Below are 26,644 nucleotides of genomic sequence, written 5' to 3' on the forward strand. Positions count from 1 at the left end.
ATAGAATCACCAATGTTATCCTATGGGAGGAAATCCACTTATTAGTTAAGTAGTGTTAACGTTATTTTTTATTACTCAGTAGTAGATCCAGGTTCCAGCACAGTGCATCTCCTGTAAACAGTCGAAAGAATGTGTTTAAGTCATACAGGCAATTTTTTAGGAATATTTTTAGTTTGTGAAAATAGACACTTAGAAATCTTTCTGGTGAGAACAATGGATTCCTATGGAAGGAAATACAAGTTATGGTTAGAATTACTTTTCAGGATCAGTACTGGGCTCACAGAAGCAGCACTGAGGTCACTCCTGATATTAGGTGAGTAAATCGTAATTCGTAGTTCTGCTGATTTTATAGGAATTTTTTAAAGTTCAAAAACTCCACAATTAGAAGAATTTCCAAGTGAAACCAGTCAATGTTAGCCTATGGAAGGAAATTCAAGTAACTGGTAAGTACGGTTAGAATTACTTTTCATGATCAGTACTGGGCTCAAAGATGCAGCACTGACTTCTATCCTGATGACAGGTGAGTAAATCAAAATTCGTAGTTCAGCTGATTTTAGAGGAATATTTGTAAGTTTCAAAAATCAACACTGAAACTTTTCTGCGGAAAACCACACAATGCATTCCAATGGAAGGAAATACAAGTTACTGGTAAGTACGCTTAGAATTACTTTTCAGGGTCAGTGCTGGGCTTCAAGATGCAGCATTGGGTTCTCTCCTGATAACAGGTGAGTAAATCGGTATTCGCAGTTTGGCTGATTTTAGAGGAATATTTGTACGTTTCAAAAATCGACACTTAGAAACTTTTCGACTGTAAACTACGCAATGGATTCCTAAGGAAGGAAATACAAGTTACTGTAAGTATGCTTAGAATTACCTTTCAGGGTCAGTGCTGGGCTAAAAGATGCAGCACTGGGTTCTCTCCTGATAACAGGTGAGTAAATCGGAATTCGTAGTTCGGCTGATTTTAGAGGAATATTTGTACTTTTCAAAAATCAACACTTAGAAACTTTTCTGCTGAAAACCACACAATGGATTCCTAAGGAAGGAAATGCAAGTTACTGTAAGTACGCTTAGAATTACTTTTCAGGGTCAGTGCTGGGCTAAAAGATGCCGCACTGGGTTCTCTCCTGATAACAGGTGAGTAAATTGGAATTCGTAGTTCGGCTGATTTTAGAGGAATATTGGTACAATGGTGAAGAAAGGGGGAGGGGCCTGAGGTGACATGTGTGCAAACATGCCCTGTGGCGCGTTTTAAGTTGCGGGATTAAGTGCCCTTGAATCCTGAGGTCCCCTGGGGGCAAACTAGCCCACCAGGTACCTCTAGTATGCGCCAGGGGGCTGCATTGCAGAGAGGTGTTCAGAGGCCACGCCCCTTTTTACAACACTCTGCAACGCAGCTCCGTGTCGCTTACTAGAGGTACTAGAGGTACCTGGTGGGCTAGTTGGCCCCTAGGGACCCTCAGTATTGACAAGGAACGAATTCCCCAACTTAAACCGCGCCACAGGGCGTGCTTGCACACATGTGAACTCAGGCCCCGCCCCCTCCCTTCACCACTGTGCAAACGCGCCCCATGGCGTGTTTTAGGTTGGGGGATTAACTCCCCTTGAATACTGGAGGTCCCTGGGGTGCAACTAGCCCACCAGCTACCTCCAGTAAGCGCCACAGAACTGCGTTGCAGAGAGGTGTAAAAAGGGACGTGGCCTCAGAACACCTCTCTGCAACGCAGCCTCCTGGCACATACTGAAAGTACCTGGTGGGCTAGTTGGCCTCCAGGGACTTCCAGTATTCAAGGGGAATTTGTTGCCCCTCTGCAAATGCGCCAGGGGGCGCGTTTGCAGAGTGGTGCAATAAGGGGGCGTGGCCTCCGGCCGCGATCCCGTTTTTAAAAATATTTTTTTTGAAGAACGGGGGCTGTGTAGCCCCCCTTTTTTCTAATTTTTTGGCCCTGGGGACCCCATCCTCCAGGGCCTGCCCCCAATTTTTTTTATTTTTTATTAAAACATCTGGAAGGGGGCCCCATGGCCCCCCTCCTGAGGCCATAGTCTGCCCCAAGGACCCATCCCCTGGGGCATGGGCCTTTTTAAAAAAAAAATCATTTTTGGGAGGGGGCCGCATGGCCCCCCTCCCGGACAACTAATAGCCCCGGGGACTCCATCCCCCGGGGCTGGCCCTCACCGTTGGGGACAATGGGGAGTCTCCAATCCCCCCTTGGTCCCACCGGCTCCCCGCCTCCTGCGGTAGCCGGCATTGCTTTTCCATATGGGGAGCAGCTAACATGCTGCTCCCCATATGGAAAAGCAATGTCCTTTGCTTCATTGAAGTGAGAGCAGGTTTCCCTGCTCTCGCTTCAATGTAGCAAAGCAGTTTGCAATGGCAGGGTGGGAGTCGCGAGACTCCCTCCCTGCCATTGCAAACAGCAGTGTTCCGTGGGTGGTGGTCACCCTGGGACACGGCAGGAGTCGGCGCTGGGGGGTGGAGGTCCCCAGGGCCATCAAGGGCTCCAGGAGGGGGCTGCGCGGCCCCCCTTCCATATTATTCAGAAGCCCCGGGGGGGTGACGGTCCCCGGGGCTGGGGGGGCCTCAGAGCCCCCCTTTTCAAATGTTTTTAAGCACCGGGTTGGCAGTCCCTGGCAGTCCATGGCTGGGGGGGCCTGAGAGCCCCCCACCCATTTCAAAGTAGCTCCAGGGGGTGGTGGTCCCTGGGGCTGCGGGGGGGCCCATGAGCCCCCCGCATACATTAAATTTGAGCCCTGGGGTTGGCGGTCCCCGGGGCTGGGGGGGCCTCAGAGCACCCCACCTAATGTTTTAAAGCCCTGGGGGTGGCGGTCCCCGGGGCTGGGGGCCTCAGAGCACCCCACCTAATGTTTTAAAGCCCCGGGGTGGCGGTCCCCGGGGTTGGTGGGGGCTGAGAGCCCCCCACCCATTTTAAACAAGCCCCGGGGGTGGCGGTCCTTGGGGCTACTGGGGGGCCATGAGCCCCCCACATATATTAACTAAGAACCCCGGGGGTTGGCGGTCCCCGGGGTGGTGTGGGGGGGATTGGGACCCCCCCCCACTATTTTTCTTAATAATGCCCCCGGGATTTGGCCCCCCCAGGGGCAAATAAAGTATTTAGCGTGGGAGACCGCTGTTTTTTTTATTTTATCGGTAGGATGTGTGGATCCTACGCGCATCCCGCAATTTTATTTAAACATTTATTTTTGGCCCTGGGAGTCCTTGTGGGAACCCCTGAGCAGGCCTAGGGGGTCAGGGTGTGTCTACCCTGCCCCCTTTTCGCGTTTTGCAATGTTTTTTCGTTGATTTCTTTGGCGGCCAACACTTCCGGATTCGGAGTGTTGACAGCCAATTAAAATACAGCTTGTGCACAGCTTAGGGTACGAGGATAGGTCCGCGGATCCACTGTGCCCATAGATATATAAATGACTTTAACTGTCATTTTCTCAGGAACTATTGAACGGATTTACACCTAATAAGCAAAAGGCACGAGTCTGAACCAAGGACTACCTCTTTGCCAAATTTGGTGTAGTTCCGTTCAGCAGTTCGGGCTGTAGCTGTGGCTAAAGGTCCTATGGGAAATTGCATGGGGAAAACGCGATTTAGGACCCCCCTTTTTCAAGATAGGAGTGGACCGGAGCTGGCCAAAAGTTTGGAAAATTTTGCGCAGATTCGTCAATCGACCCATTTTCAAATTCAATGGTGAGTGGGTGTTTATTTGAAATTATTTGATACTGTTTTAACTCAGACCAAACCTTTTTTGTACTGATTCGTCAATCGGCGCCAAAATTATTCGAAATAGAATGTTGCGGATTTCCTGTGGGTAATAGGTCCTAACTATAACTATCTACTGGCGACCACCAGTAGATAATGTGTATATATATATATATATATATATATATATATATATATATATATATATATATATATATATATATATATAAGCACCCTGCTTCACAAACTTATGAAAACAGAAGGACGGCACACACGAATCTTTAAAGGAGCAGTTTATTAGGCTTGAACTGCTTACATTGTTTTTTTAAAACAGTCATCACTCAAATTGCAAGGTGCATGTATACCCCAAGTCAGTACATACAAATCTATAGATCTGTAAAGTGTGGACAATTATTTGCATAGGGAAACAGTTGGAATGCTGTGGTCTAAACCACAAGTGTTTCGACTCCGTAAGGCCTACCACGTATGCCTTAACCACGCATGTGCGTGGTTAAGGCATTTGAGCGGTCTAGCTGCAGAACGGACAGACAGAACCAGAGAAAGGTGAGATAAGTGGGGTAGTTTTGTGGGCTGGGGGGTGGTCTGGAATGTTTTGTGGGCAATGGGTGGCTCAGGCTTGTATTGTGGGCTGAGGGGTGAGTCAGGATGTTTTGTGGGCGGGGGTGGGTCGAGAATCTTTTGTGGGTTGAGGGCAGCATTGGACAGAAGCAGAGAGAGATCCACGGTGAGGTAAGTGGGGCTGGGGGGGTGGCTCAGGGTATTTTAGTCGGTTTGGGGTGTCGGGGTAGTTTTGTGGGCTGGGAGATGGGCCTGGAATGTTTTTTGGGCTGGGGTGTGGGTTGGTGTTGGGGGATGGGTGATGGGTCGGGGTAGTTTTGTGGGTGGATCGGGTGTAGTTTTTTAGGCTGGGGGTCGGGGAAGTTTTGTGGGTTGGGGTTGGGTTGGGGTACTTTTCTCGGCTGGGGTGAGTCTGGGGTAGTCTTCATTGCTGGTGGGGATTTGGGGCTAGACTTCAGGGAGGGGGGGTTGGAGGTTGTTTTCATGCCTGGGGGGGGTTTGAGGCTAGTTCTTAGGGTGTTAGGGCCTGGGGTGGTGCTAGTTGTCAGGGCTGGGGGGTGCAAGTTTCATGACTGGGGGGGTGGTGCAAGTTTTTAGGGCTGGGGTTCAGGAGTAGTTTTCAGGGCTGGAGCAGTCGGAGTAGCTTTTAGGGCTGGGGGAGTGTTGGGGTAGTTTTGTAATTAGGGGTTATGGTATTAGACCTCAGGGCAGGGGGAGGGGAATGGGTTGTCGGGGAAGTTTTTAGGGCTTAATGGGAGGGCAGTGCAGTTTTTAGGGCTGGGTCAGGGATGGGCAGGGTCTGGTGAAGGGAGCGGGATAAGAGACATTGTTTTAGGCATCAGGGTAGGGGGAGGGCATTGCATGGGGGTAGGGGTATTTGCACCTTTGGGCGTAGGTGGGGAATTTGTACCTTAGGGCTGTGGGGGGGGGGGGGGGTGGCAACCTTAGCCACATATGCCCCTTTAACATACATGCCTTTATTATGATTATTTGTGGTAAAGGTGTGCCTGGTAAAGGAATGCGTGGTTAAGACGCAGTCGTTATTCAGGCTGCGTGGTTACATCACACAACTATTTGCATAAGTTCAGTAAAATTCTGAGACATTACACATTGCTGTAGAATACATAATCTATGGATGACAAAGACTGTTCAAGTCTCAGTACGATTGTAAAAGTTGTTAAATAGTGTACACCATTCTGCTCATTTCAAGAACATGTTTAGGGTACTTCTTGCATACTACAAAGAGTTGTCTACAGAGAGTCATTGTCTATGCCTTATTATTGGGTACTGTACAGATGTGAAGCAGTTCACTTAAAATTCTATGTCACATGAAGTAGCAACATCATCTCCTACGCTGACGACACCCAGCTGATCCTCTCCCTCACCAACGACCCAGCCACCGCCAGAACCAACCTACACGAAGGGATGAAAGACGTAGCCGAATGGATGATGAACAGCCACCTGAAACTGAACTCAGACAAGACGGAAGTCCTCATCCTCGGATCTTCACCCTCTGCATGGGACGACTCATGGTGGCCCCCGGCCCTTGGCAGCGCAACCAAACCAACGGACCACGCACGCAACCTGGGATACACCCTGGACTCCTCACTCTCGATGACCAGACAAGTCAACGCCGTCTCATCATCATGTTTCAACATCCTAAGCATGCTCCGTAAGATCTTCCGCTGGATCCCCACCGAAACCAGGAAGACGGTCACCCAGGCCCTCGTCGCCAGCCGACTGGACTACGGAAACACCCTCTACACCGGAACCACAGCCAAACTTCAGTAAAGTTTCCAACGAATCCAGAACGCATCCGCACGACTCATCCTGGACATCCCCCGTCACAGCCACACCTCCGGACACCTGAGAGACCTCCACTGGCTCCTTGTCAGCAAGAGAATCACGTTCCGACTCCTCACCCACGCACACAAGGCCCTCCACGACCTGGGCCCCAGGTACCTCAACAACCTCCTGACCTTCTACACTCCCACCCGTCAGCTACGATCGACCAGCCACGCCCTCGCCGCCGTTCCACGCATCCGGAAAGCCACCATGGGAGGAAGAACCTTCTGATACCTGGCAGCCAAGACGTGGAACTCCCTCCCCATCCACCTTCGTCTGACCCAAGACCACCTCTCCTTCAGGAAGCAACTCAAGACCTGGCTGTTCGAGTAGTAGCAGACCCACCCCCCGGGTGAGTAGCGCGCTATACAAATTTCTTGATTGATTGATTGATCTCAATGAGATAAAACACTGTTTTTGAATGGTATTTAAAGTCTAATAACTTCTAGATCTCAATAATTCTACAGTCATTACATCTTTTATGCACCTCAGTAACAGTACAAAACAAAAAATAAACATAAAATGTACTTAATGTGGATGATTTCACAGATAAGATTCATATTCTGCTTATTCTGTTTGTTATGAAACATTATGTCCATTAGTTCTACAAAGGTTATGTAAATTGGGTCTACGTGTACATTGCTGAATAATTTCCAGTATAAAAAGTGTATGGTAAACTGTCATATCCGCTGGATGATGTAATTGTGATATCATCTATGACGAAACGTTTAAGGTCATCAATGACTGATGTAATATGTGAGGTTAAAAGCAGTGCATCGCTGGAGTGAAAGTTATAGGTAGGCCAATAAAGCTTAACTGTAACTAGTGGATTTCCTATGGTTGTTCCAGTGAACTCGTTTGTTTTTTTACATTGGAATCGTATTACCATACCCAACTAGGACACCTTTGGTATTTTCAGAGTATTTTTATTATACTCCCCCAGCTTGCCCCAATGAGCACGGCTATTGGCAGTGCTCAGCTGTGGTGTGGCCGCAAAGACACGACCTCTGGCCATGCTCTGCATCCAACTTTCCACGAGTGACGCAATCACCCAGTCGGCCATGCATGAAGTTGGGCATGTACTGGCCTGCAGCTAGGCCCTATCCCCAATGTCCAACAGGCGCACTACCCCACCGCCATGCAGACCTTCGGCGTGCATGGTATAGGGTTGGACAAAGGACCTGGACTGTGTTCAGACCATGTGCCTAACTAAATGTGGCGGGCCAACTCCTCACCATGCATGGCGTTAGGCATGGGGTTGGTCCAGGGTCCTGGCCACAGTGCAGGAGGGAGGACAGAGTCTCTTGTCCTGTAATAGCAGCGGCAACATTTTTTTTCAAGATGCAGACAGCCAAATTGTTCAGTCCCGCAGGACCGAAAAGGCTCTTTCAGCCAATCAGTAACCATTATTCTTTACATTTATGGCACCGCGGGACACAATTGGGAGTTCTTCCTAAAGGACCAACCTTGCAGATACATCAACTTTTTAACCCCTTCATGACCACCCTGAGTATAACTCACATCCCTGCCTTGCACAGTGTTGTCATCGATGTTGTTTCAGATGTCGCAGTGATGTCATAAATGGTGTTAAAGAAAACTGTCATGCAAGATACATTATAGGAGGTAATTAGCAGTGCATGGCAAGGGGGCAATTTATAGTTACCAGATTCTGGTTAAAGTGAAGGTAAGCAACACCAACCAAAGGGCCATAGAGGGTAATTGGAGGAGATGGGCATCTATAGTGACTGAAAAATTTTTTTTTGTTTGCTTTGCAGCATTTAGGTCCTGATGAGAACTCCACGAATTGAAAGAGTTTGAAACGTGTAGACCAGTTTTTTCTGCCATAAGGATTGTGTACAAAGTTTTTGATATAGTACATTTGTGTTATAATTCGTCTTCTATTGCATGTATTGGAACGGTTCTAAAAAGAAGAACTAATTTGTGTAGGGTGAATGCTGGTGATGTGTTGAGTGAATGAGAACAGAATATGAATGTATAGAATGGGATGAAGTGGGAGGAATGTTTGATGAGTTAGAGAATGTATTTTAATGTTCATAGGTGCAATGTATAATGATTCGATGATTCATAGAATGTACAATTTTGAGATGTAAAAACAAATTAAATAAAGAAAAGGATTTGTTTCAGACTGAAAAGGTGGACTATGGTACATGTTGTTGGACTTTCAACATTGCCTCTCGAAATTGAATGAGCAGGAATAAGGTATCAGTATTGGCAATTGTTTAGTTTTTTATTAAATTGAGGCTTGGCCTTACTGTTTTGAGCCCAAACCCAGTTTTGGTAAGGGGATAGTTACTTCAAGGTATGAGTTAGAGTTACTAGAGATAACTATAACTAGTGAATTTCAGTGTTTTTGAGTTTAAAACACAATATTGTCAATTACATTTTCAGCTAACATAAACCTTTAACTTATGTTTTTTCAGTGAATTTCTAAGGTTTGTTATGTAAAGTAAAATATATTTATAATTGTTAGAAGTCAGAGAGCTTGATGTGAACAAGAAGCTCCTCTGGTTCAGTTGTGTTAGAAACATTCTTTATGAGTTGGGGTTGAGTTGCCTGTGGACCTCCCCTTCAGCAAGCTCATTTCCAAGTAAAGCAGAACTAAAGGCTGCCTACTGGCATATGATAAACCTTAGACGGTTTACAGTTTCCACTGGTCTGACCCTGACTAATACATTCCTTGAGATCAAGTGAACCTAAACTTGAGCAGTATTGGGATATAATTACCTCCCCTCGTGATAGGAAATTATTCCATCAGTTCAGAGTAGGCTCATTACCCACCAAGGTCTTTATTTCGAGGTATTCTAAATTAGACGCAAGTAGTAGTAATTGCCCATACTGCTCAGATAGGGTTGAATCTATACCACACATTTGTTTTGCATGCCCGGCATATAGCGTACAGAGGCGACGCTGGCTGAAACCAATTTGTTTAGTTTTGAGTATTAGAGAATACAAAGAGGTGTATAGAATATTAAAAACATCCTTAGATGGGCCAATTATGATGGCAACAGCTACGTTTTTGGGCCAGGTGTGGGTAACTCGGTGGACTGGTGGAAGGTTTAAGTAATCAAATCCATTGTATAGTATGTGATATTGTATTATTATTGAATGTGGCATTTTATGTTTCATTTGATGTATTTTAACAGTAGATGGATAATTTTCTATCATGTTAAGTATAGGCCGCTAACAAGGGTTAGTTTTTAGAACTAGTTTTTATATTGTGTTATTTATTATTTTAAAGATGAACGTGATATGTTCTTGTACAATTAAGTCTTTCGACCCAGTGATTATTTGCTATGGCTAACCCGGCTTTTATTGTTGTATTGTGACAACTTTTGTGATTTTTTTAAAATCGAAATAAAGTTTATAAACTGAAACTGATATTTATAATTCTTAACTATAACATCACATTAAACTTTTGTTCTCTTCAGTGAATTTCTATGCTTTTTTTTAACAAAGTAATATTTTATTGCTACACCTCTGGCAGTCAGCATGGTGTGGGGTTGGTCACAGGCAATCAACCCCATGGCCGCAGGGCCTGACCTGCCGCCCGTCTCCGTATTCAACCCCCCTGCCGCCAGCCAATCTCCACTGAACACTGTTTTTGGCAGTGCACCATTTGGCAGCAACCATCCTCACACCACGCAAAACCCTCTGGAATGCAAAGACAGCAGTTGGTCTCGCAGGTCTTGGCCACACTCTGGCAGACTTACTGACTTTGTCAAACAGTCACAAACCAAAATATAACAAGTGAGCCTATTGGCTTTTCTCAAGAAGTGAGCATATGAATACATATAAAGCCAATCTATGACTGTTTTCCAAAAATCACAAGCATTTGTAATCTTATGTATATTTCAATAATTCACACAATGTTTAATAATAGTGATTATCAAAAAGTTTGATATAATTTTAATTTAAATACAAAACATGCTTGTGAGTCTTTCTTTTAAACCCTTCGCTGCTAGGCCTATGCTAAGCCTTTTTTCGGCTATTTGGGGTAGTTTACGCTTAGGCCTCTGTAACTTATTGTCCACATAAGGTATCCAAGTCAGATTTGCACCCTTTTTTCCAATACCCAGAGGAGTCTAACGGTTCCCAGGGTTTGTGGATTCCCCTGAGGGGGACCCAGAAATTAGCCAAAATTTAGCTACATTTAATGGGAAACAAATGCGGCAGAAGAAAGCATCTGCTTTTTTTCCTTGTAAATGGCATCAACAAAGTGTTTGTGGTGCTGAAATCAGAATCTTTTCAGCTTTCAGGGACAGGCAGACTTTGCCAGAAAACCAACATTTTCTATACAGTTTTGGCATTTTACTGGGACATAGCCTATTTTTCCTTTTTGTGTGTGCCATCAACCTCCTTCAAGTTAATGGTAGAAATGGGTGTCAAACCAATAATGGATCCCAGGAAGCTATACATTTCTAGAAACTAGACAAAAAAATCTGATTTCAGCAAGGGGTCATTTGTGTAGATCCTTCAAGTTTTTTTTATAGAAACTAACAGTTGAAAATAAGAACTATTGAAAAGGAGTTGAAAAAAACAGCCATGTGTGCAAACGTTTTCACCTGTAACTTCTTCTGAGTATGATAGTGTTTTGAAAGCAATATAATGTTATATCTGCTGGACCCTGCAGGTAATGGGGATATATAGGACTTGTAGGTTCACCTTGAACCCGAGGAACCCAGAGCCAATAACTGAGCTGCGTGTTGCAATGGTTTTTAGGTCTCGCCCTGGAATTCGCATCCGAAGGATGCGTCCAGGGCGGAGACTTATAGCTATCCGATGCGGGGGAATGAGGGACAAGAAACTGTCATGAGCAGATTTGGGTGCGCGAACGCGCACGTTCTGTCCTGCGCCACGCCGTGCACTTCCCTCCCATACTCCCAGCAAGTCAGCCTAACGCGCATGCATGCACACGCACACGCACTTACATAGACACGCAGGCACCCAGACAGGCAACCCCCACAGTCACACACGCATACACACAGACTCCAAAACACATACACACACACACACACACACACACACGCACGCTCACACACATACACAGCCCGCCGCCGCACACACGCGCGCGCACACACATGCCCCCGCAGCCCAGCAACAAGGCGAAGCCCCACTCACCGGCTTCCTTGGTGCAGCGGCTCTCACCGGCAGCAGGGCTCTTCCTCCCTTCTTCGGCACCGGGGCGCAGGGTAGGCTCCTGCCTGCTCCGGTGCTCCAAACAATCGCGGCTCTTCCGTGGGAGGCGGGGTAGGCTCCCGCCCTCCTACTTCCTGTTTCCGGTTGTCCCGCCCGGCCTGCCTGACTTCCTGGTCGCAGGCCGGCGGCGGACTGCAGCACGAGCTTGGGATTTCTACACTTCACCAATCATGCCGAAAACTGGCTTTGAGTTACAAGGTGACATTATATATAAATCGACACAATGCTAGACTTTGTCAAAGAAAGACATTTAAAATACCTGGTCATACCTGAATGTGGCAGATAATATGTGTAAACTATAATTGGTGGGTGGCTCAGTTGCTTCGGGTATGTTTTTACACGCCACATAATTACACTGCACTCAATGCAACATACACTCCAAATACCACTCAGTGCCACATAATTACACACAACATACTTACACTCTACTCAATGCAGCATACACCCCAAATACTACTCGGTGCCACAAAATTACACACCACATAATTACACTCTACTGAATGCTACACACACTCCACACAATACCACTCAGTGCCACATAATTATATGCTACATAATTACGATGCAACATACACTCCAAATACCACTCTGTGCCACATAATTACACACCACATAATTACACTCTACTGAATACAACATACACTCCTCATATTACCCCTCAGTGCCACATAATTATATGCTACATAATTACACTGCGCTCAACGCAACATACACTCCAAATACCCCTCCGTGCCACATAATTACACGCCACATAATTACACTGCACTCAATGCAACATACACTCAAATACCACTCAGTGCCACATAATTACACGGCACATAATTATTCTATCCATCTATCGCCCTCATTCTATCTAGCGCCCTCATTCTATCTATCGCCCTCACTCTATCTATCGCCCTCACTCTATCTATCACCCTCACTCTATCTATCGCCCTCACTCTATTTATCGCCCTCACTGTATCTATCTATCGCCCTCACTGTATCTATCTATCGCCCTCACTCTATCTATCGCCCTCACTCTATCTATCGCCCTCACTCTATCTATCGCCCTCACTCTATCTATCGCCCTCACTCTATCTATCGCCCTCACTCTACCTATCGCCCTCACTCTATCTACCTATCGCCCTCACTCTATCTATCTATCGCCCTCACTCTATCTAGCGCACCACCACAGCATCACTCAGGGGCACCACAGCAGCACTCAGGGGCACCACAGCAGCACTCAGGGGCACCACAGCATCAATCTGTGCAACGATTCAACAACAACTAGTTCAAATATGTTCTATCAATGTTTCAAGCCTTATTACAAATGTCACAAAAATATGTTAATATTTCATTTCTGTTCTTGGATTTTCGTCACAATAAAGTACACTGAACATAATATTCACAAAAGTTATTTACTAAAGTTTAAGCTATTCCCATTATAAATTACAATAACTTTTAAGTATTAATTATTTAAAAAAATTAAGCCATTGTTATTTGTAATATCAATACATCTAAGTCACGTAAATACAACACATACTGCATTACAAATGCAATATGTGTCACATTTGCGAAAGTTATAACTATTGGCATTGTAAATGACAAAGCTATTAATTTCGCTATTTTCAAAACCAACACATAAATAAAAAAATTGTCATTTACAATACCAATAACTCAAACTTTTCTAATGCGAGACCTATTGCATTGCAAATGCTTGTTCATTGTGCACCTGGTATATAGCAATTCATTTGGTAAAATATAAAGAGTGAAAAATAGGCCCCAAAGAAACCAATATATTTCCGAAATGGGAACAAAATATAGAATTTATAAGTAGTGGTTTTCTGCACATCTTCAAAATTGGGGGTACCCATACAAGCATGAGGTAATTTTTCAAAATGACTTCTTTTTTTACTAAGTGGCTTACATTTGGAAGGCAGAAATGCAAAGAAAGTCAATTGATAATAACACTTGTTCTACAATTACTATTGTTCCCTGAAGTCTCCTGATAAGAACGCTGCCTCACTTGTGTGGGTAGGTTTAGTGTCCGCGACAGGAAACAGCCCCAAAACGCTACGTAGACACATCAAATTCTTCCAGTGAAAAAGGTCCCTTTTTTGCAATGAGCCTAGCTGTGGATTTTGAACACTAGATCAGATGGCACATACAGAAACCTAGCAAACCTATACGTATTTGAAAAGTAGACACCCAGGGTAATCCAGGTTGGGGTGACTGTGTGGCTCTCACCAGGTTCTGTTACCCAGAATCTCTTACAAACCTCAAACTTTGTAAAAAAACAAACACTTTCCTCACATTTCAGTGATGGAAAGTTCTGGAATCTGAGTGGATCCACAAAACTTCCTCCCACCCCACATTCCATTCCTCAAAGTCTGTTGATATAAATGGTACCACACTTGTGTGGGTAGGCCCAGTGCCCAGGACAGAAAACGGCCAAAAACGCAACGTGAACACACCCCATTTTACAGTGAAAACAGAACCTTTTTTTGCAAAGTGCCTAACTGTGGAATTTGAACCCTAGTTCAACCAGCACGTAGGAAAACCTAGCAAACCTATACATTTCTGAAAACTAGACCCTCAGGGGAATCCAGTATGGGGTGACTTGTGTGGCGCTCACCTTAAACCTGTTTGCCTTCACATGGCATGCAGAGAAAAACCTGGGGAGTGGAACGCCACCTATCTGGCCTAAGTTTAGGCCAACCTAATGAGGTGGATGTGCTATGAGTATACTGCAAGGTATTGCTCTGCAGTAATGCTGTTTTACACCACTCTTATAGTTTACAATGCATTTCCAGCTTGGTAATGAGGAATAATTCACATGGAATATATGAAAAATTGATTCTTCCATCACTGTCTATCAGAAAATTCACATCTGATGTTTCGCTCACTCACTGTTAAACAGTAGTGTAGTGAAACAAATGATTTATCATATTCTGAATTAGGCTATAGTTATATTTAAAAAGAATCTACTTGGGGCTGGGGGCTAGACCAGCTGAAATATTGTGATGAGTATCTAAAACTTGTGTCTCACTAATGTTTAGCTACGTCACAGCTTCAACCTATGTGCTGAAATCTAATGTGCGCCCTATGTCTCCTGATTAGCTTTGGTAGAATTCAGGATTGTTAGGAGCATCTTTGATTGTTTAATCTGCCATGGTTTTCTACTTTTGAAAAGTCACTTTCTTTTTAGGTTTGCAACCCAAAGAAGCTGAGGTTGCTGATAAGCTCTAGCGATTACTTGGCCCTCTTTCCTCAATGACTTATCCACTCTTTCCAGGGCATCCTGTGGAGGCATGGTACCTAATGGCTAAAGCAGAAAAGGGTGAACGCATATAGTACTGACTTCCCTATCTGGCTATGTTCTATGCTGGAAGGTTCCTTGGTAGGAACCCGTATCCACCTAATCACCTTACGTAATTTAGGAACTTTTCCTAGACCTTTGCCTTGCTTAGCACTATGCTCAAGAACTTCCTTGCAAAACAGCCTCTGTTCTGTTTTGAGCCATCCTTTCTCTCAGATCTTCTAGAACGCCTCTTATTCGGCACATGACTACTCTAGTGATCTGTCACTATACAAATAAAGCATCCCATTTATTGAAAGGTCTTAACAACAGCTCCCGTGTAGACCTCACACCCAGGTGCTCCTCCGACTGTTGTACTTTGCACCTGAGAAGAGACAGTATACTCCTTTAGGAACTGTTACTTGCTTTTCTGTTTCGTGCTCCAGGGGGTTCTAGTGAACCGCCTCGTGTGGTATATGGCTACAGAGTGCATAATGATTTGTGAATGGTTATACAAGCTTGCTTCTCTTGCTGCATACCATCTGGGTTCATCCACTGAAAAGTATTCCTTTGTTCTTTGTTATCAACTACCTACCATCTGTAATTGGCTGTGTCGGGGGGGGGTGTTAATCGGGAGGGATATCACGATATAACCAAAGAGACGGTGCATCAAAAGAAAACTCCTCTTTTATTGCCTCTTCGTTCAGTGGTCAATACACAAAACATTTTTTTTTTTTGGCCCTTAAAAGAGCTGTTGTGTTCGTTGGGGTGCGCCTGGAAGCCTTACTTGGCGCTGGTGTACTTGGTGACGGCCTTGGTGCCCTCCGACACGGCGTGCTTGGCAAGCTCTCCGGGCAGCAGAAGGCGGACTGCGGTCTGGATCTCCCGTGAGGTGATGGTGCGCCGCGAGTTGTAGTGGGCCAGTTTAGAAGCCTCTGCAGCGATGCGCTCGAAGATGTCATTCACGAAGGATTTCATGATGCCCGTGGCCTTAGAGGAGATGCCGGTGTCCGGGTGCACCTGCTTCATCACTTTGTAAATGTTGATGGCATAGCTTTCCTTCCTGCTCCTCTTGCGCTTCTTCCCATCCTTCTTGGGCGGCTTGGAGAGCGCTTTCTTGAAGCCCTTCTTGGGAGCCGGCGCGGACTTGGCTGGTTCAGGCATGTTTGACGGTCTTTCACTGCGTGCTGTGGAGCCGAGAGAAATCAGTGGAGCCGAGAGAAACAAAACAGTTCTTTATTGTCTCTCTCTTTCTTCAGAGTCCGGTACAATATTAATTTCAGTTTTGCCTGGTTTTCTAGTCCAGCGAGTGATGGACGAATCACCAAAAACGCTGACACCATGTGTGCCCCGGCTGTGTCCTCCCTCGTTTTCCCACCCCTACCCGTGACCAGAAAATCCCTGCGGTTTCGCCCGTACCTTGTTAAGCCACCCTCTTCCGGGAGGGTGGCGGGGCGGAGCGCAGTATTGTGAGGCTACTGGCATGTGTTCTTCCTCTTCGATGGCACTCTTCTTCTCGGCTTCTCTTGGGTCTTCGGTTTCCTTCTGGCTCTCCGCGTCCGACGACTCTCTCCTCTCCCAAGCTTCTCCTTCCGTGTAGGTCCGGGCGCTCACCTCTCTTGTTCAGTTCTTCTCGTCTTGGGAATCCAAACGGACCATCCAATCCGCCGGGCGTAAAACGTCTCTTAAGAGGTGAATTCCCTCCATTTTGAAATGGCGATACACATGCCATTCGTTGAAAGCAGATTCAGGACTGGACTCTGCCCTCCGTCCGTCTTGGCCACTAAGAACATGTTGCTGACAAAACCTTAAGGGTGCAACGAAGTGTGACAGAGAGACCCTTTTTCTAAAAGGGCGGACATTTCCACATCGTTCACCTCTGACTCTCGGCGGGAGAACTGTATAGGTCTGGGCTGGACTGCTTGACGCAAAATTCTATGTGAAACCCTTGAACCATTTGCAACACCCAAGCATTGTTTGTGATGGTTTCCCACACATGCACAAATTCGGCCAGTCGACCACCCACTCGCACCAGAGAAGTGGAAGAAACACTTACCGGCATTAGAGGTGTCTACGGGAGAGGTAGAAGTTGTTATAACGGGCTTGGTTTTGATTTTGCCCTTGCCCTTGTCTGGAGCCTTGCCCCCTAGAGTTTTGGAGGGCCCGGCCGGTCGAGCAGTCCCTGCCTCTACCGGCCCCTGGGAAAAGCCGGGAAGAGAACACTTTTTTGATGGAAGACTGATCCTTATCAAGCGATGTGAAAGTGTTCACGAACTTGCAGAGCTCCTTGATTAAAAGCTCGCCGAACAAACCTCCCTGGGCTACCGCCACTGCCTCGGAGTCGGCTAGATCCCCTAACTTTGGATCAACCTGATGAGGAAAGATCTCTGCCTCTCTGTCGAGAGAGTACAGTTGGCGTTCCATAAGAACACTACCGTTCGCTGTGCCCAGCCCGAAAGTGCTTACAGTGATATAAGGGCTCCTGAAATCTTGGTATCTTCTGCCATGTCCAGGATCAGGGTGAGCGGGCCCAGGGCATCCAGAAGCTTGTCCTGGAACACCCTCCAGGACCTATTTATACCTTTCTTGGGGCCCTTAATGAACTTGCCCAAAACTGTAGCCATTCTGGGATCAAATTCTGGGGTCTGCGCAACTTTCCAATCTAGAGAGGGACGCAGACTCTCTGACCGAAGGCGGCTACGGGTTTTCCTTCCCCATAGTAGTCCGAATACGACTAGCCACGTAGCCAGTCACCTTCACGGAGGGTGTCCACTCAGAAGATCGGGAGTGCATAATCAACTTGGGTTCCAGTATATCCGAGTTGCCCCCTGCCCCTTGAGGCTCAGTAGGCCCTTGGTTCACTGTTGGGTACCATGGTCTTATTGGCCCGGGCTCCTCATCAGTGTCCCCTTGGGTGTCATCCTCAAACCCTTGCGACGGAGATGGGGAGGGGGTGGGGACTAAAGGGCCCGCGCTGGACTGGTTCTGAGCCAAGAACGCTTCACTCAAGCGCTCGAAAGCATCTTGATCCATCACGTCCACCTTGGGGCGATTGGCTGGAACTTGATCTCCCCCTTGCGCACCCTGTTAGGGGCATTGGAAGTTGATGGAGCCTATCTACCACACTAGCGCGCAATCTTTTGCGCTAAACGCTCCTCCATGGGAGCCATAACTTTCTCAACTGCCCGGTAAACCGATGCATCGACCGCGTCATAAAATTCGTCGTCCAACGGAAGTTGGGCCAGGGGATCCTCATCCCACTGCATGACGGTCTGTTCAGACATGCCTAATAGAGTAGTACTCGGACTCTGCCAACTTGTACAATATATGCTGCACACCAGTGGCTACCTTCACAGTCCTGATGACTGCTTTATATATGCTGGGGAGCAGCTAATTTAACAAGGGCACAGCCCCAATTAAGAGCAGTAGAGGAGGTGAGCGTCCCCGGGACACAACCCTGCTTGAAGGAGTCTCCCAAAGCAAATTGACTCCTTGAAAGGCCCAAACCCCACCCCTGAACCTCCCCTCTCCCGGAGATTGTGTCCCGCAGGCCTGACTTCAGCCTGTCAAAGAGTGCTCAGATATACACTCACAGGGCGTCAAAAAAACTAACACACACCAACTCAGGGTAATGCCTTTCAGCGTCAGCTAGAATGCAGGCTATCAACCTGTACCGACCCTCATGAGCGAGGGCGTAACTCTCCAGGGGTTTGGCGGCAGCACAGGCAACGGCGGGTGGATTTGGAAACTGACAGAAAACCTAACGAGATGCTAACGTGAAGCAGCACCCCCGAGCGGTCGGAGGTCCAGACCGCACTCCGCCACAGGGATCGGGGAAGCGGGTTTCACGTAGGTCCGACACGCAGACCTGAGAGCCGCCGCCTGAAATGTTAAGTGCGTTTCAGCACTATGCGTACGCTGTACACAGAAGCTAAAGAGAAAGAAAGTCACGTAGGACCGTAGATCGGTCCCGTAAGAACAAAACCAACAAAACAATCATGTAAATTCCAACGGCACAATATACAACCCAAGGCACTTAACAAAGACAATCAACACAGGCAATTAACCCATCTTGCATTCGCAGGGGACTGATACGTGGCTCAGCAACTCCGCTGCAAAACCCCTACCACAGATTCTGACAGAAAACTTGTAGGAACAAGCATTTACAATGCAATGGTTTTGCCTTTGTTAAAGTTAGAGCTATTGGCATTGCTCTTGACATTATTATAATTTTTTTTTTTAAAACATAAATAAATGGCATTGTCATTTACAATGCAACTAGCTTTATCTCTCGCAAATGACACCCACAAACACCCAGAGAGCCCCCCCCACACACACAGAGAGCCCCCCCACACACACACAGAGCCCCCCCCACACACACACACAGAGCCCCCCATACACACACCCACACAGAGCCCCCCACACACACAGCCACACAAAGCCACCCCACACACACCCACACAGAGCCCTCCACACACACCCGCACAGAGCCCCCCCACACACTGCGACCCCCCCACACACTGCAAGCCCTACACACTGCGAGCCCCCCCACACACTGCGACCCCCATTTCAATAGATGTGTGATGCTTACCTGGTACTAAATTGGTCCCTGCATGGCTGAAAGGTTGAAATGGTGTAGGAGGCAAGGGGACAAATGTGAGCATGGAGAGAAAGGAGTATAAGTTTGAGATTAGTGACTGGGTGAAAATAAAATCAGGAAGGACACAGGGTGGTCTTTCCAAATTAGATGGTCTATTTCAGGTAGAAAATGTCAGTAGGTTCTTTGTGTTCTTGAGGGGGGATAGGACCAACCGGCACCATAATCGGACGTTTATTGTTTATACCCATTCACAACAGGCAACTAGGCAGGATGGTCGTCTCAGAGCCCAATCAGCAGTGAAGCAACAAGGTCCCTAAACCTCCGTAAAAGCATGTATAACACTGAGGGGCCCTCCTCACCACACACAGGGCTTGATAGAACTTAATTAGTTGACAATTATTGCCAGACCAAAAATATGTTTAAAACAGTAACATACACACTTGATATCTAGGAGAGCTCACCGTGTAGCACTGCAGACCCCAATTTTACCCCCATTTTTGCCTGCACACCCTAAAAACGACCACATACAACATGTATACACTTTACGCGTTTAATAGCAGTTGACTAGGAAGTTCAGAAAGCTTTTTACAAGCGAGTAGTCCGCCTGCTCACGTTTTTTCTGGGTTTTCCGCTGCTCGAGTTCGCATTTTTAACATGAAAAGCAAAAGGAAAAACACAAACAGACTCGATGGGCTACTCAACATATCTAATAATATACAACCGGATATTTGCGTGTCTAAAGTTAAAAAATGGGTTATGGCAACTTCCAACTGAGCGTTGAAGGGACTGACTAAGAAATGTGTGTCTCCGAGGCAGGGTGACAGTGTAAACAAGCATTTACAATATAATGGTCTCGGCAATATTAAAGGTAGAGCTATTGGCATTGCTCATGACATTTTTTTTGGGGTGTTTTTTAAAAAAAATCATAAATAAATGGCCTTGTCATTTACAATGCCAATAGCTTAATCGCTCGCAAATGCATGACCTATTGCATTTTACACCCACACAATCTGCACTCTGCACTCTGCAAAATCGAGTATGTCTCATCAGAATTAAAGCCTTTAAACGCACAGTCATTTGTGAAAAAGACCTCTCGACTTTAATATCTATATCGTCAATTATGATAAAATCATCTTTCACAGTTGTTGTACGAAACAGTAAGAACCTCCATATTCTTCTCGGTAAAATCGAGTTTATAAATGGGTCTGTAAAAACATATTACAAGCAACTCGGCCTGCTGCCACGTTACTATCCTGACAGTCAGTTTCTTTTGATGACCTTCCGTGGAGCAAATCAGAGAGAGGCGATTCATGCCCATTATTCTGAGCAGGGGGTCAACGGTCCAAATTGTTGTGAAAATGTAAAGCATGAAAATGCAAAAAAAATTCCTTTGAGCATTCATTGCAAACACTTATTTCATCTTTAATGAATTTCTAATCTGCCTCCCGTCACTCCTCTGCATATCTTTGCCGATCAAGTTCAAACCGCAAATTAAAGTTTAGAGTTATGACAGTCACATTTTAAAAGTCCACCCAAATGCACTTCATGACAGAATTAAACTTTTAACGGAACGTGAAATAATTTATGTAAGCTCACAAAGCTTTCCAGCGAGTGTTTTATGGAGCAGGGTTCACTCTATTTAGAAGCAGGCGGCATTTTGGTAAGAAGGGAATTGGGTGAAAGACAAAGGACTCTGCCCAAGATCACACGCTTTCGGTCAAGTGAGGAAGCAGGGGTTAGCGCCGAAGTCTCCTTGTTTTACAGTTAAGTAGCTACGAGCGCCTCTTCGCTTCATTGGGGAGAGGAAGGTATAGTGCTGTAATGTGAACTGGGTGTTCTCTAGGCGCTGTTTTTAAGCAGCACCCTTTCTCCAGCGGACCACAAAAGGGTGCGTCTGAGTTCCCATCGAGTTACCCTCCGATGCTTTCCCCGTCCGCCCCCCTAGTGCCAAGTGACCTTTGCCCTGGAGATGATGTGCTTTAAGGTAGCGCTTACAATACATTTCGGCACTGCCATCACTGGACTTAGACACTACACCCCAAACCAGTGTTCAGCTGAAGCGTCAAGAGCTCACACCTTCAATTCTTCAAACACTTTAACAACACACACACACAGCTGCGCCACCTCCTGCTTTGAGGGTGGGGGGGGTGGCTGGGGGGGGGGGTCTTTCCGGCACACACACAGGCAGACGGACACTGCAGGCAGGCAGACAGCCGATCACCGCAGGCACACAGATAGACGGACATTGCAATCAGACAGATGGACACTGCAGGCGCACAGACAGATGGACACTACAGGCACACAGACAGACGGACACTACAGGCACACAGACAGATGGACACTACAGGCACACAGACAGGCACCGTATCCTGGCCGGTTGACATTGTAAACCTAGACACAAGGGTTGTTTCTTATTCCTGCTGGCACGGAGTGGCGCATCTTCGGCGTTTCACCCTGTGCGAGATTTGTTGAAGGAACAGAGTCATTGTGCCTGCTTCGGACGGCGCCAGGGACAGGCCAGCGCAGGAAAAGTGTCGCCAGGCCCCTCTACCCCCCATCTTTATGAGAAGTGAATGATGATAGCAGCCAATATCAAGGCAGGCCTCGCCCGAAGACTCCTGCACAGTAACTAGCAGAGAGGGTCTGCTCAGTGTCCGGCACCCCTTTAAAGTCAGCCCTCCTTGATTACTCCCCATGCAGGGCTCCGAGCAGCTTGTAAATGTTTTACCACTGCTTTTCAGAGCGTGGGGGGCCTAGTGTCAGCCTTGTGCTTGCTTTGCGCACATCTGTTCTCCAACCTCATTACTTCTCTGTTATGATGATCATAAAAAGCAGAAAAGAAAAACGTGTTTATTTCCATTCCGCGACTTTTCTTTTGTACGCTCCGAAAAAAGAAATAAATTACTGAATCAAATTGTTTTTTAACTTGGACGTGAGATGCCTTTGATTGCCGGGCAGTTTTCGCATGTTGCTGCTGGTGGCTGGTGCTGGCGTTCCTCCCGGCCGGGGGCGCTGCCAGGGAGGGGGGGGGGGGGGGGGCGGTGTCTTTCCGAACTCATGCTTTTAATCTGTAACTTTTAAGGCTGAATGCGGGCATAATATTGAAACGCAAGGGACGCTTTGTGGTCTTTATGCTCCTTCGCCTACCTGCCGGACCAGATTCGGGGGCGTTCCCGAGAACAGGCTTTCGGCTGACGTAGCCAAAAGCCAAAAATTCTCGGGAACGCCCCCGAATCTGGTCCGAGATTGACGGACAGAGCCCTCTCCCAATGGCTAGCCTCCATTTATGGAGCTAGCCAATGGGAGGAGGGGAATGGAGGGGGCGTATACCCGACCCCACACACACACATCAAAAGGTTTTTTGGCGCATGCGTACTGAAGTACGCATCGCCAGTCAAAACCTAAAAATGGGGAAGTACTCATCTGATGGCTGCAAGCAGCAAAGAAAGAGGATGAACAGAAGGCAGAAGACGGTCTCGATGGTGGATTCAGCGCTGTGATTGGACATTGGACTGAGGGATATGTTTGTCCCTTGTTTGTTTTCTTACCAATTTCCTGTGGTTGCTGGTAAATGTGGTAAATGTTGTCTTGTTAAGTTGTTTTAAGATGGCTGCTATATCAAATGAAGTAAAGAAAGTAAAGCATAATCCGAAGCCTCCGGTCCTGACATAGAATGCATTTTTCTGGTAGGACAGCTCAGTCAGGTAATGCTATCACTGTCTAAGGGTGTAACCAGATGTTTCACTGATTTGAAACCTGGTCGTTGCACTGGGTAAATAGTGATGTATAATAAGTAGGCTATTTGTTTAAAAAACGTATTGAACACAGTGTAAATAGGATGTCAAAAAGTGTGCACGGCGCTCTCAAACGTTATGTCTTCAGTAATACACTGATTGTACCTAGTGCAAACCTTTTTTATAGGTTTCCATTTAAAATATTAGATAAAGGAAAGCGTATCCTGGCTACCAAACCTTTAGATTTACCGATTAACTATTTACATTTAGCAGGCACCCTGGAAAAAAGGCTTATTTGTTCTTTAGATGCCTTTCCCTTCTCTCACTCCAAGGGGGCCCCTCTTCTCCCCTTTCAAGCTTGCGGCATCTCAACTGTTTAGGATAGTTGTTTTTTAAATAAAAAGTATGGGAACTGTTTTGACCAAACTCATAAAGCTTGAGAATGTTGTTTCCCCCGTTCCCTTGCCCACTTTGATCTCTGTTTTTAGGAATGGAAGGCCCTGGGAGACCTACTGTGACTAGCCCTCTGACAAGTGAATGTGGCCTTAGGTACATACTTCAACAGTCCTCCCCAATCTTATCTCAACACATTCCGACCAGCCACCCCTCAAGTTAGGTACACATTTGAATGGCATCAAAACTGCAACACAGCTTTGGCCCTTATGCATATGGCATATACACACAACCACACTTACCAAACTCCTCACCAAAGCATTATGGGCCATATGAACAGAATTTAGGGACTGAAAGTTCCTATTTGCGATTCTGTGCAAATCACAATCGGGAAATTGCAATTCCTAATGTACAAAAAAGTACACGTAAGTAATAGCAATTCCGAATAAGGTTGCAATCGACCTACCTCATTAATGTTAACGAGGTAGGTTGAAATCTGAGACCCATTAGGAATTACTACTATCACAGGGATGGTGGCTTGCGGAGGTCAGCAGACCACCATGCCTGTGATTGCTTTTAATACAACATTTTTTTTATGCAGCCCGTTTTTCTTAAAGGGAAACGGAATGTTTAATACAAGAAAATTAAATGTTTAACTTGCATTTTTTAAGAGTAGTCAGTGTTCCCTGAATTACTGGCTGCTCCTAAAACATTTTTTTTTCAACATTCACAAAGGCACCCCCCTTTCTATTTCCAAATGGTTACCACCACTCTTTTTTTTTTTTTTTTTATTCTTTTTATTGAAAGATTTTGAATATTTTCCACCCTCTGGAACCCAGAGGGGGCGTGGAACAAGTAAACAATAATACATAACCATGGAATATTCATACAATACAGCTCCGTATACCATAAACAGAAAACGTATTCTTCATAGCAAAATAATACATCAGTCCCTATTGAGATGGACTCAATATCCTGAAAATTGCATATTGATATCTGTTATGTACATTATATATACACTAGATATTATTATCAATTATATACAGATTATATACAGATACAGATTATATACATTTCCTATACACCTCATCCTTCTTCCTTCCATTTCGTTATTACCTCCCATATTTTCAAACCTAGTTTCCTCGACTTTTTCCCCCTTCTTGAGTAGATTGCTCTTTCTAAATTATATATACTCAACAACCTAGCTAGCCATTGCTGAAATGGTGGTACCATTTGTTCTAACCATGCAGATGCAATACATAGCCTATACACTGCCATAGCGATAAAGATACAATATTTCCCTGCTTCATCCTCATTACTTCCATCTACCCCTAGTAAAATAGTCACAGGTGTTAAATTCGCAACTAGTTTTAGTGCCCTTTGTAAAAACATTTCTATCTCCTTAAGTAATATGGCTAGGCTTGGACATGTTGCGAACATGTGAATAGCATCTGCATTTACACTCATACACCTAGGGCAATGTATACCAGTTGTCGCCCCCCATTGTGCTAATTTAGCAGGGGTATAATAAAGCCAGTACATGGTCTTGTAATGCTGTGCCTGTAGTGATGCGGAACAAAGAATATTTATCCCTAAGTTTAATGAAACTTTAAAACATTCTTGTTCTATACCCAACTTCGTTGACCAAGTTTCCCCCCATTTAGCCATGTCGTCTGATCTATATTCATTTAACTCTGCATAGAACCTTTTAATAGTGCAATCTACTCCAGTCTCTATTATTTCTAGTATATTATTTTTTTCAAATCCTCTTGTCCCCCCTCTTTTATTTTGTAGGAAACTTCTTACTTGTAGGTATTTAAAGAAATGACTTCTTGACAAGTTAATTTTTTTCTGTATTATTACAAATTTTTTCACCCCTTGTGTCCCCATAATGTCCCCCAGTTTTATTACCCCTTTCCGATACCACTCTGTGTATATTGAATCAGAAAATATATCTCCGGGAAATGCCATATTCTCATATATCCTCGTATATCTATTGAATTTTCCCAAACCAAACTTTTTCATAAAAGCCTTCCATATATTATAAGCTCCCAACATAGTCTTAAAGCGTGTTCTTTTAAAATATGCCGTATCAAAGTTTTTCAAAAAAATGTTTTTGGTTTCTTCACCCATTAAAATACCATATATTGCTAATGACCCCAGATGATCCTCTCCTTCTGCTTCAGCTCCACCTATTAATCCCATCATATACTGCAAAGCAGTAGCCCAATAATAAAGCTTGACGTCTGGTAATGCCCATCCTCCTCTTTCACGTGGGAGTGCCAGGAATCTCGCCGCCCTTCTAGTTTTACCTTTGGACCATATGAATTTGTTAATCATATTCTCAATCTTTTTAAACCAGACATTGTCAAACCATAGGGGGATTGTTCGGAAAAGGTACAAGAATTTTGGCATAATTAACATTTTTACAATGTTTACTCTTCCAACCAGAGTAAGGTGGAGGTTGTTCAGTCTGTCTAATTCTCCCCCTACTTTCTGTATAATAGGATCAATGTTTAGTTCTACTATCTTTTCTAAAGCTGAGGTTATAGTTATTCCCAGATAGGTTCCCGTCAGCGCCACCCGAGAATCCTGACATAGAGCCTTGTTATTTTTTATAATTTGTGTTTTTCCGGTGTTCAAGGAGTACCCAGACACCTTCCCAAATTCTTTTGCCTCTTGTTCCACATATCTTATAGCCTCTGTGGGTGAAGATGTTATAACCGCCACGTCATCAGCGTATGCCAGAATCTTACACTCCCCCCTGAGTGTGACGATTGGGGAGATGTTCCTATTTAGCTCCAGTTTTCGAATTAACGGATCTAAATAAATAGCAAACAATAGCGGGGAGCATGGACAGCCCTGCCTTGTGCCCCTATCAATTTTTACTTTGTCCGTTAACCCCGCGTTAATTCTAATTGCCGCACACGGGTCTCTATACAATGTCTTTATCGCTGTCAAAAAGCCACTACCAAACCCCAATTTTTCCAAAACGCTCCATAGGTATACCCATGATACACAGTCGAAAGCTTTTTCAGCATCCAGTAATAATACCGCAAATGGATCCCCGTTAGCCTCTGTCATATCCATAAGGGTAATTAATTTCCTTACATGATGCATAGTCCCCCGACCTGGTATAAAACCATGCTGAGTGGTAGTGACTAGCGGTGTTATTACACTGGCAAATCTGATTGCCAGTGCCTTTGAATAAATCTTTGTGTCTGTGTTCATGAGAGTGATTGGTCTGTATGACCCCGGGTCTGTTGATATTTTTCCTTTTTTGAGGATGA

At 45.4% G+C, this 26,644-nt stretch overlaps 2 protein-coding genes across 2 annotated transcripts in view; both read right to left on the minus strand.

Annotated features, from left to right (window-relative positions):
• The window catches only part of CCS (copper chaperone for superoxide dismutase), a 682,831-nt gene that overhangs the window by 188,922 nt on the left and 467,265 nt on the right, over positions 1-26,644 (minus strand). The window lies entirely within an intron of this gene.
• On the minus strand, positions 15,409-15,791 carry LOC147692302 (histone H2B 1.2-like). Its single transcript, XM_086936769.1, has one exon. It carries the CDS (start codon positions 15,789-15,791, stop codon positions 15,411-15,413), a length of 381 nt encoding a protein of 126 aa, XP_086792895.1. The 3' UTR covers positions 15,409-15,410.

Source organism: Lissotriton vulgaris, chromosome 9 (genome assembly GCF_964263255.1).
Source record: "Lissotriton vulgaris chromosome 9, aLisVul1.2, whole genome shotgun sequence".
Classification (NCBI taxonomy): Eukaryota; Metazoa; Chordata; class Amphibia; order Caudata; family Salamandridae; genus Lissotriton; species Lissotriton vulgaris.

Coding starts and splice junctions, on each gene's coding strand:
- LOC147692302 (XM_086936769.1), bottom strand. CDS start 15,791: ATGCCTGAACCAGCCAAGTCCGCGCCGGCTCCCAAGAAGGGCTTCAAG.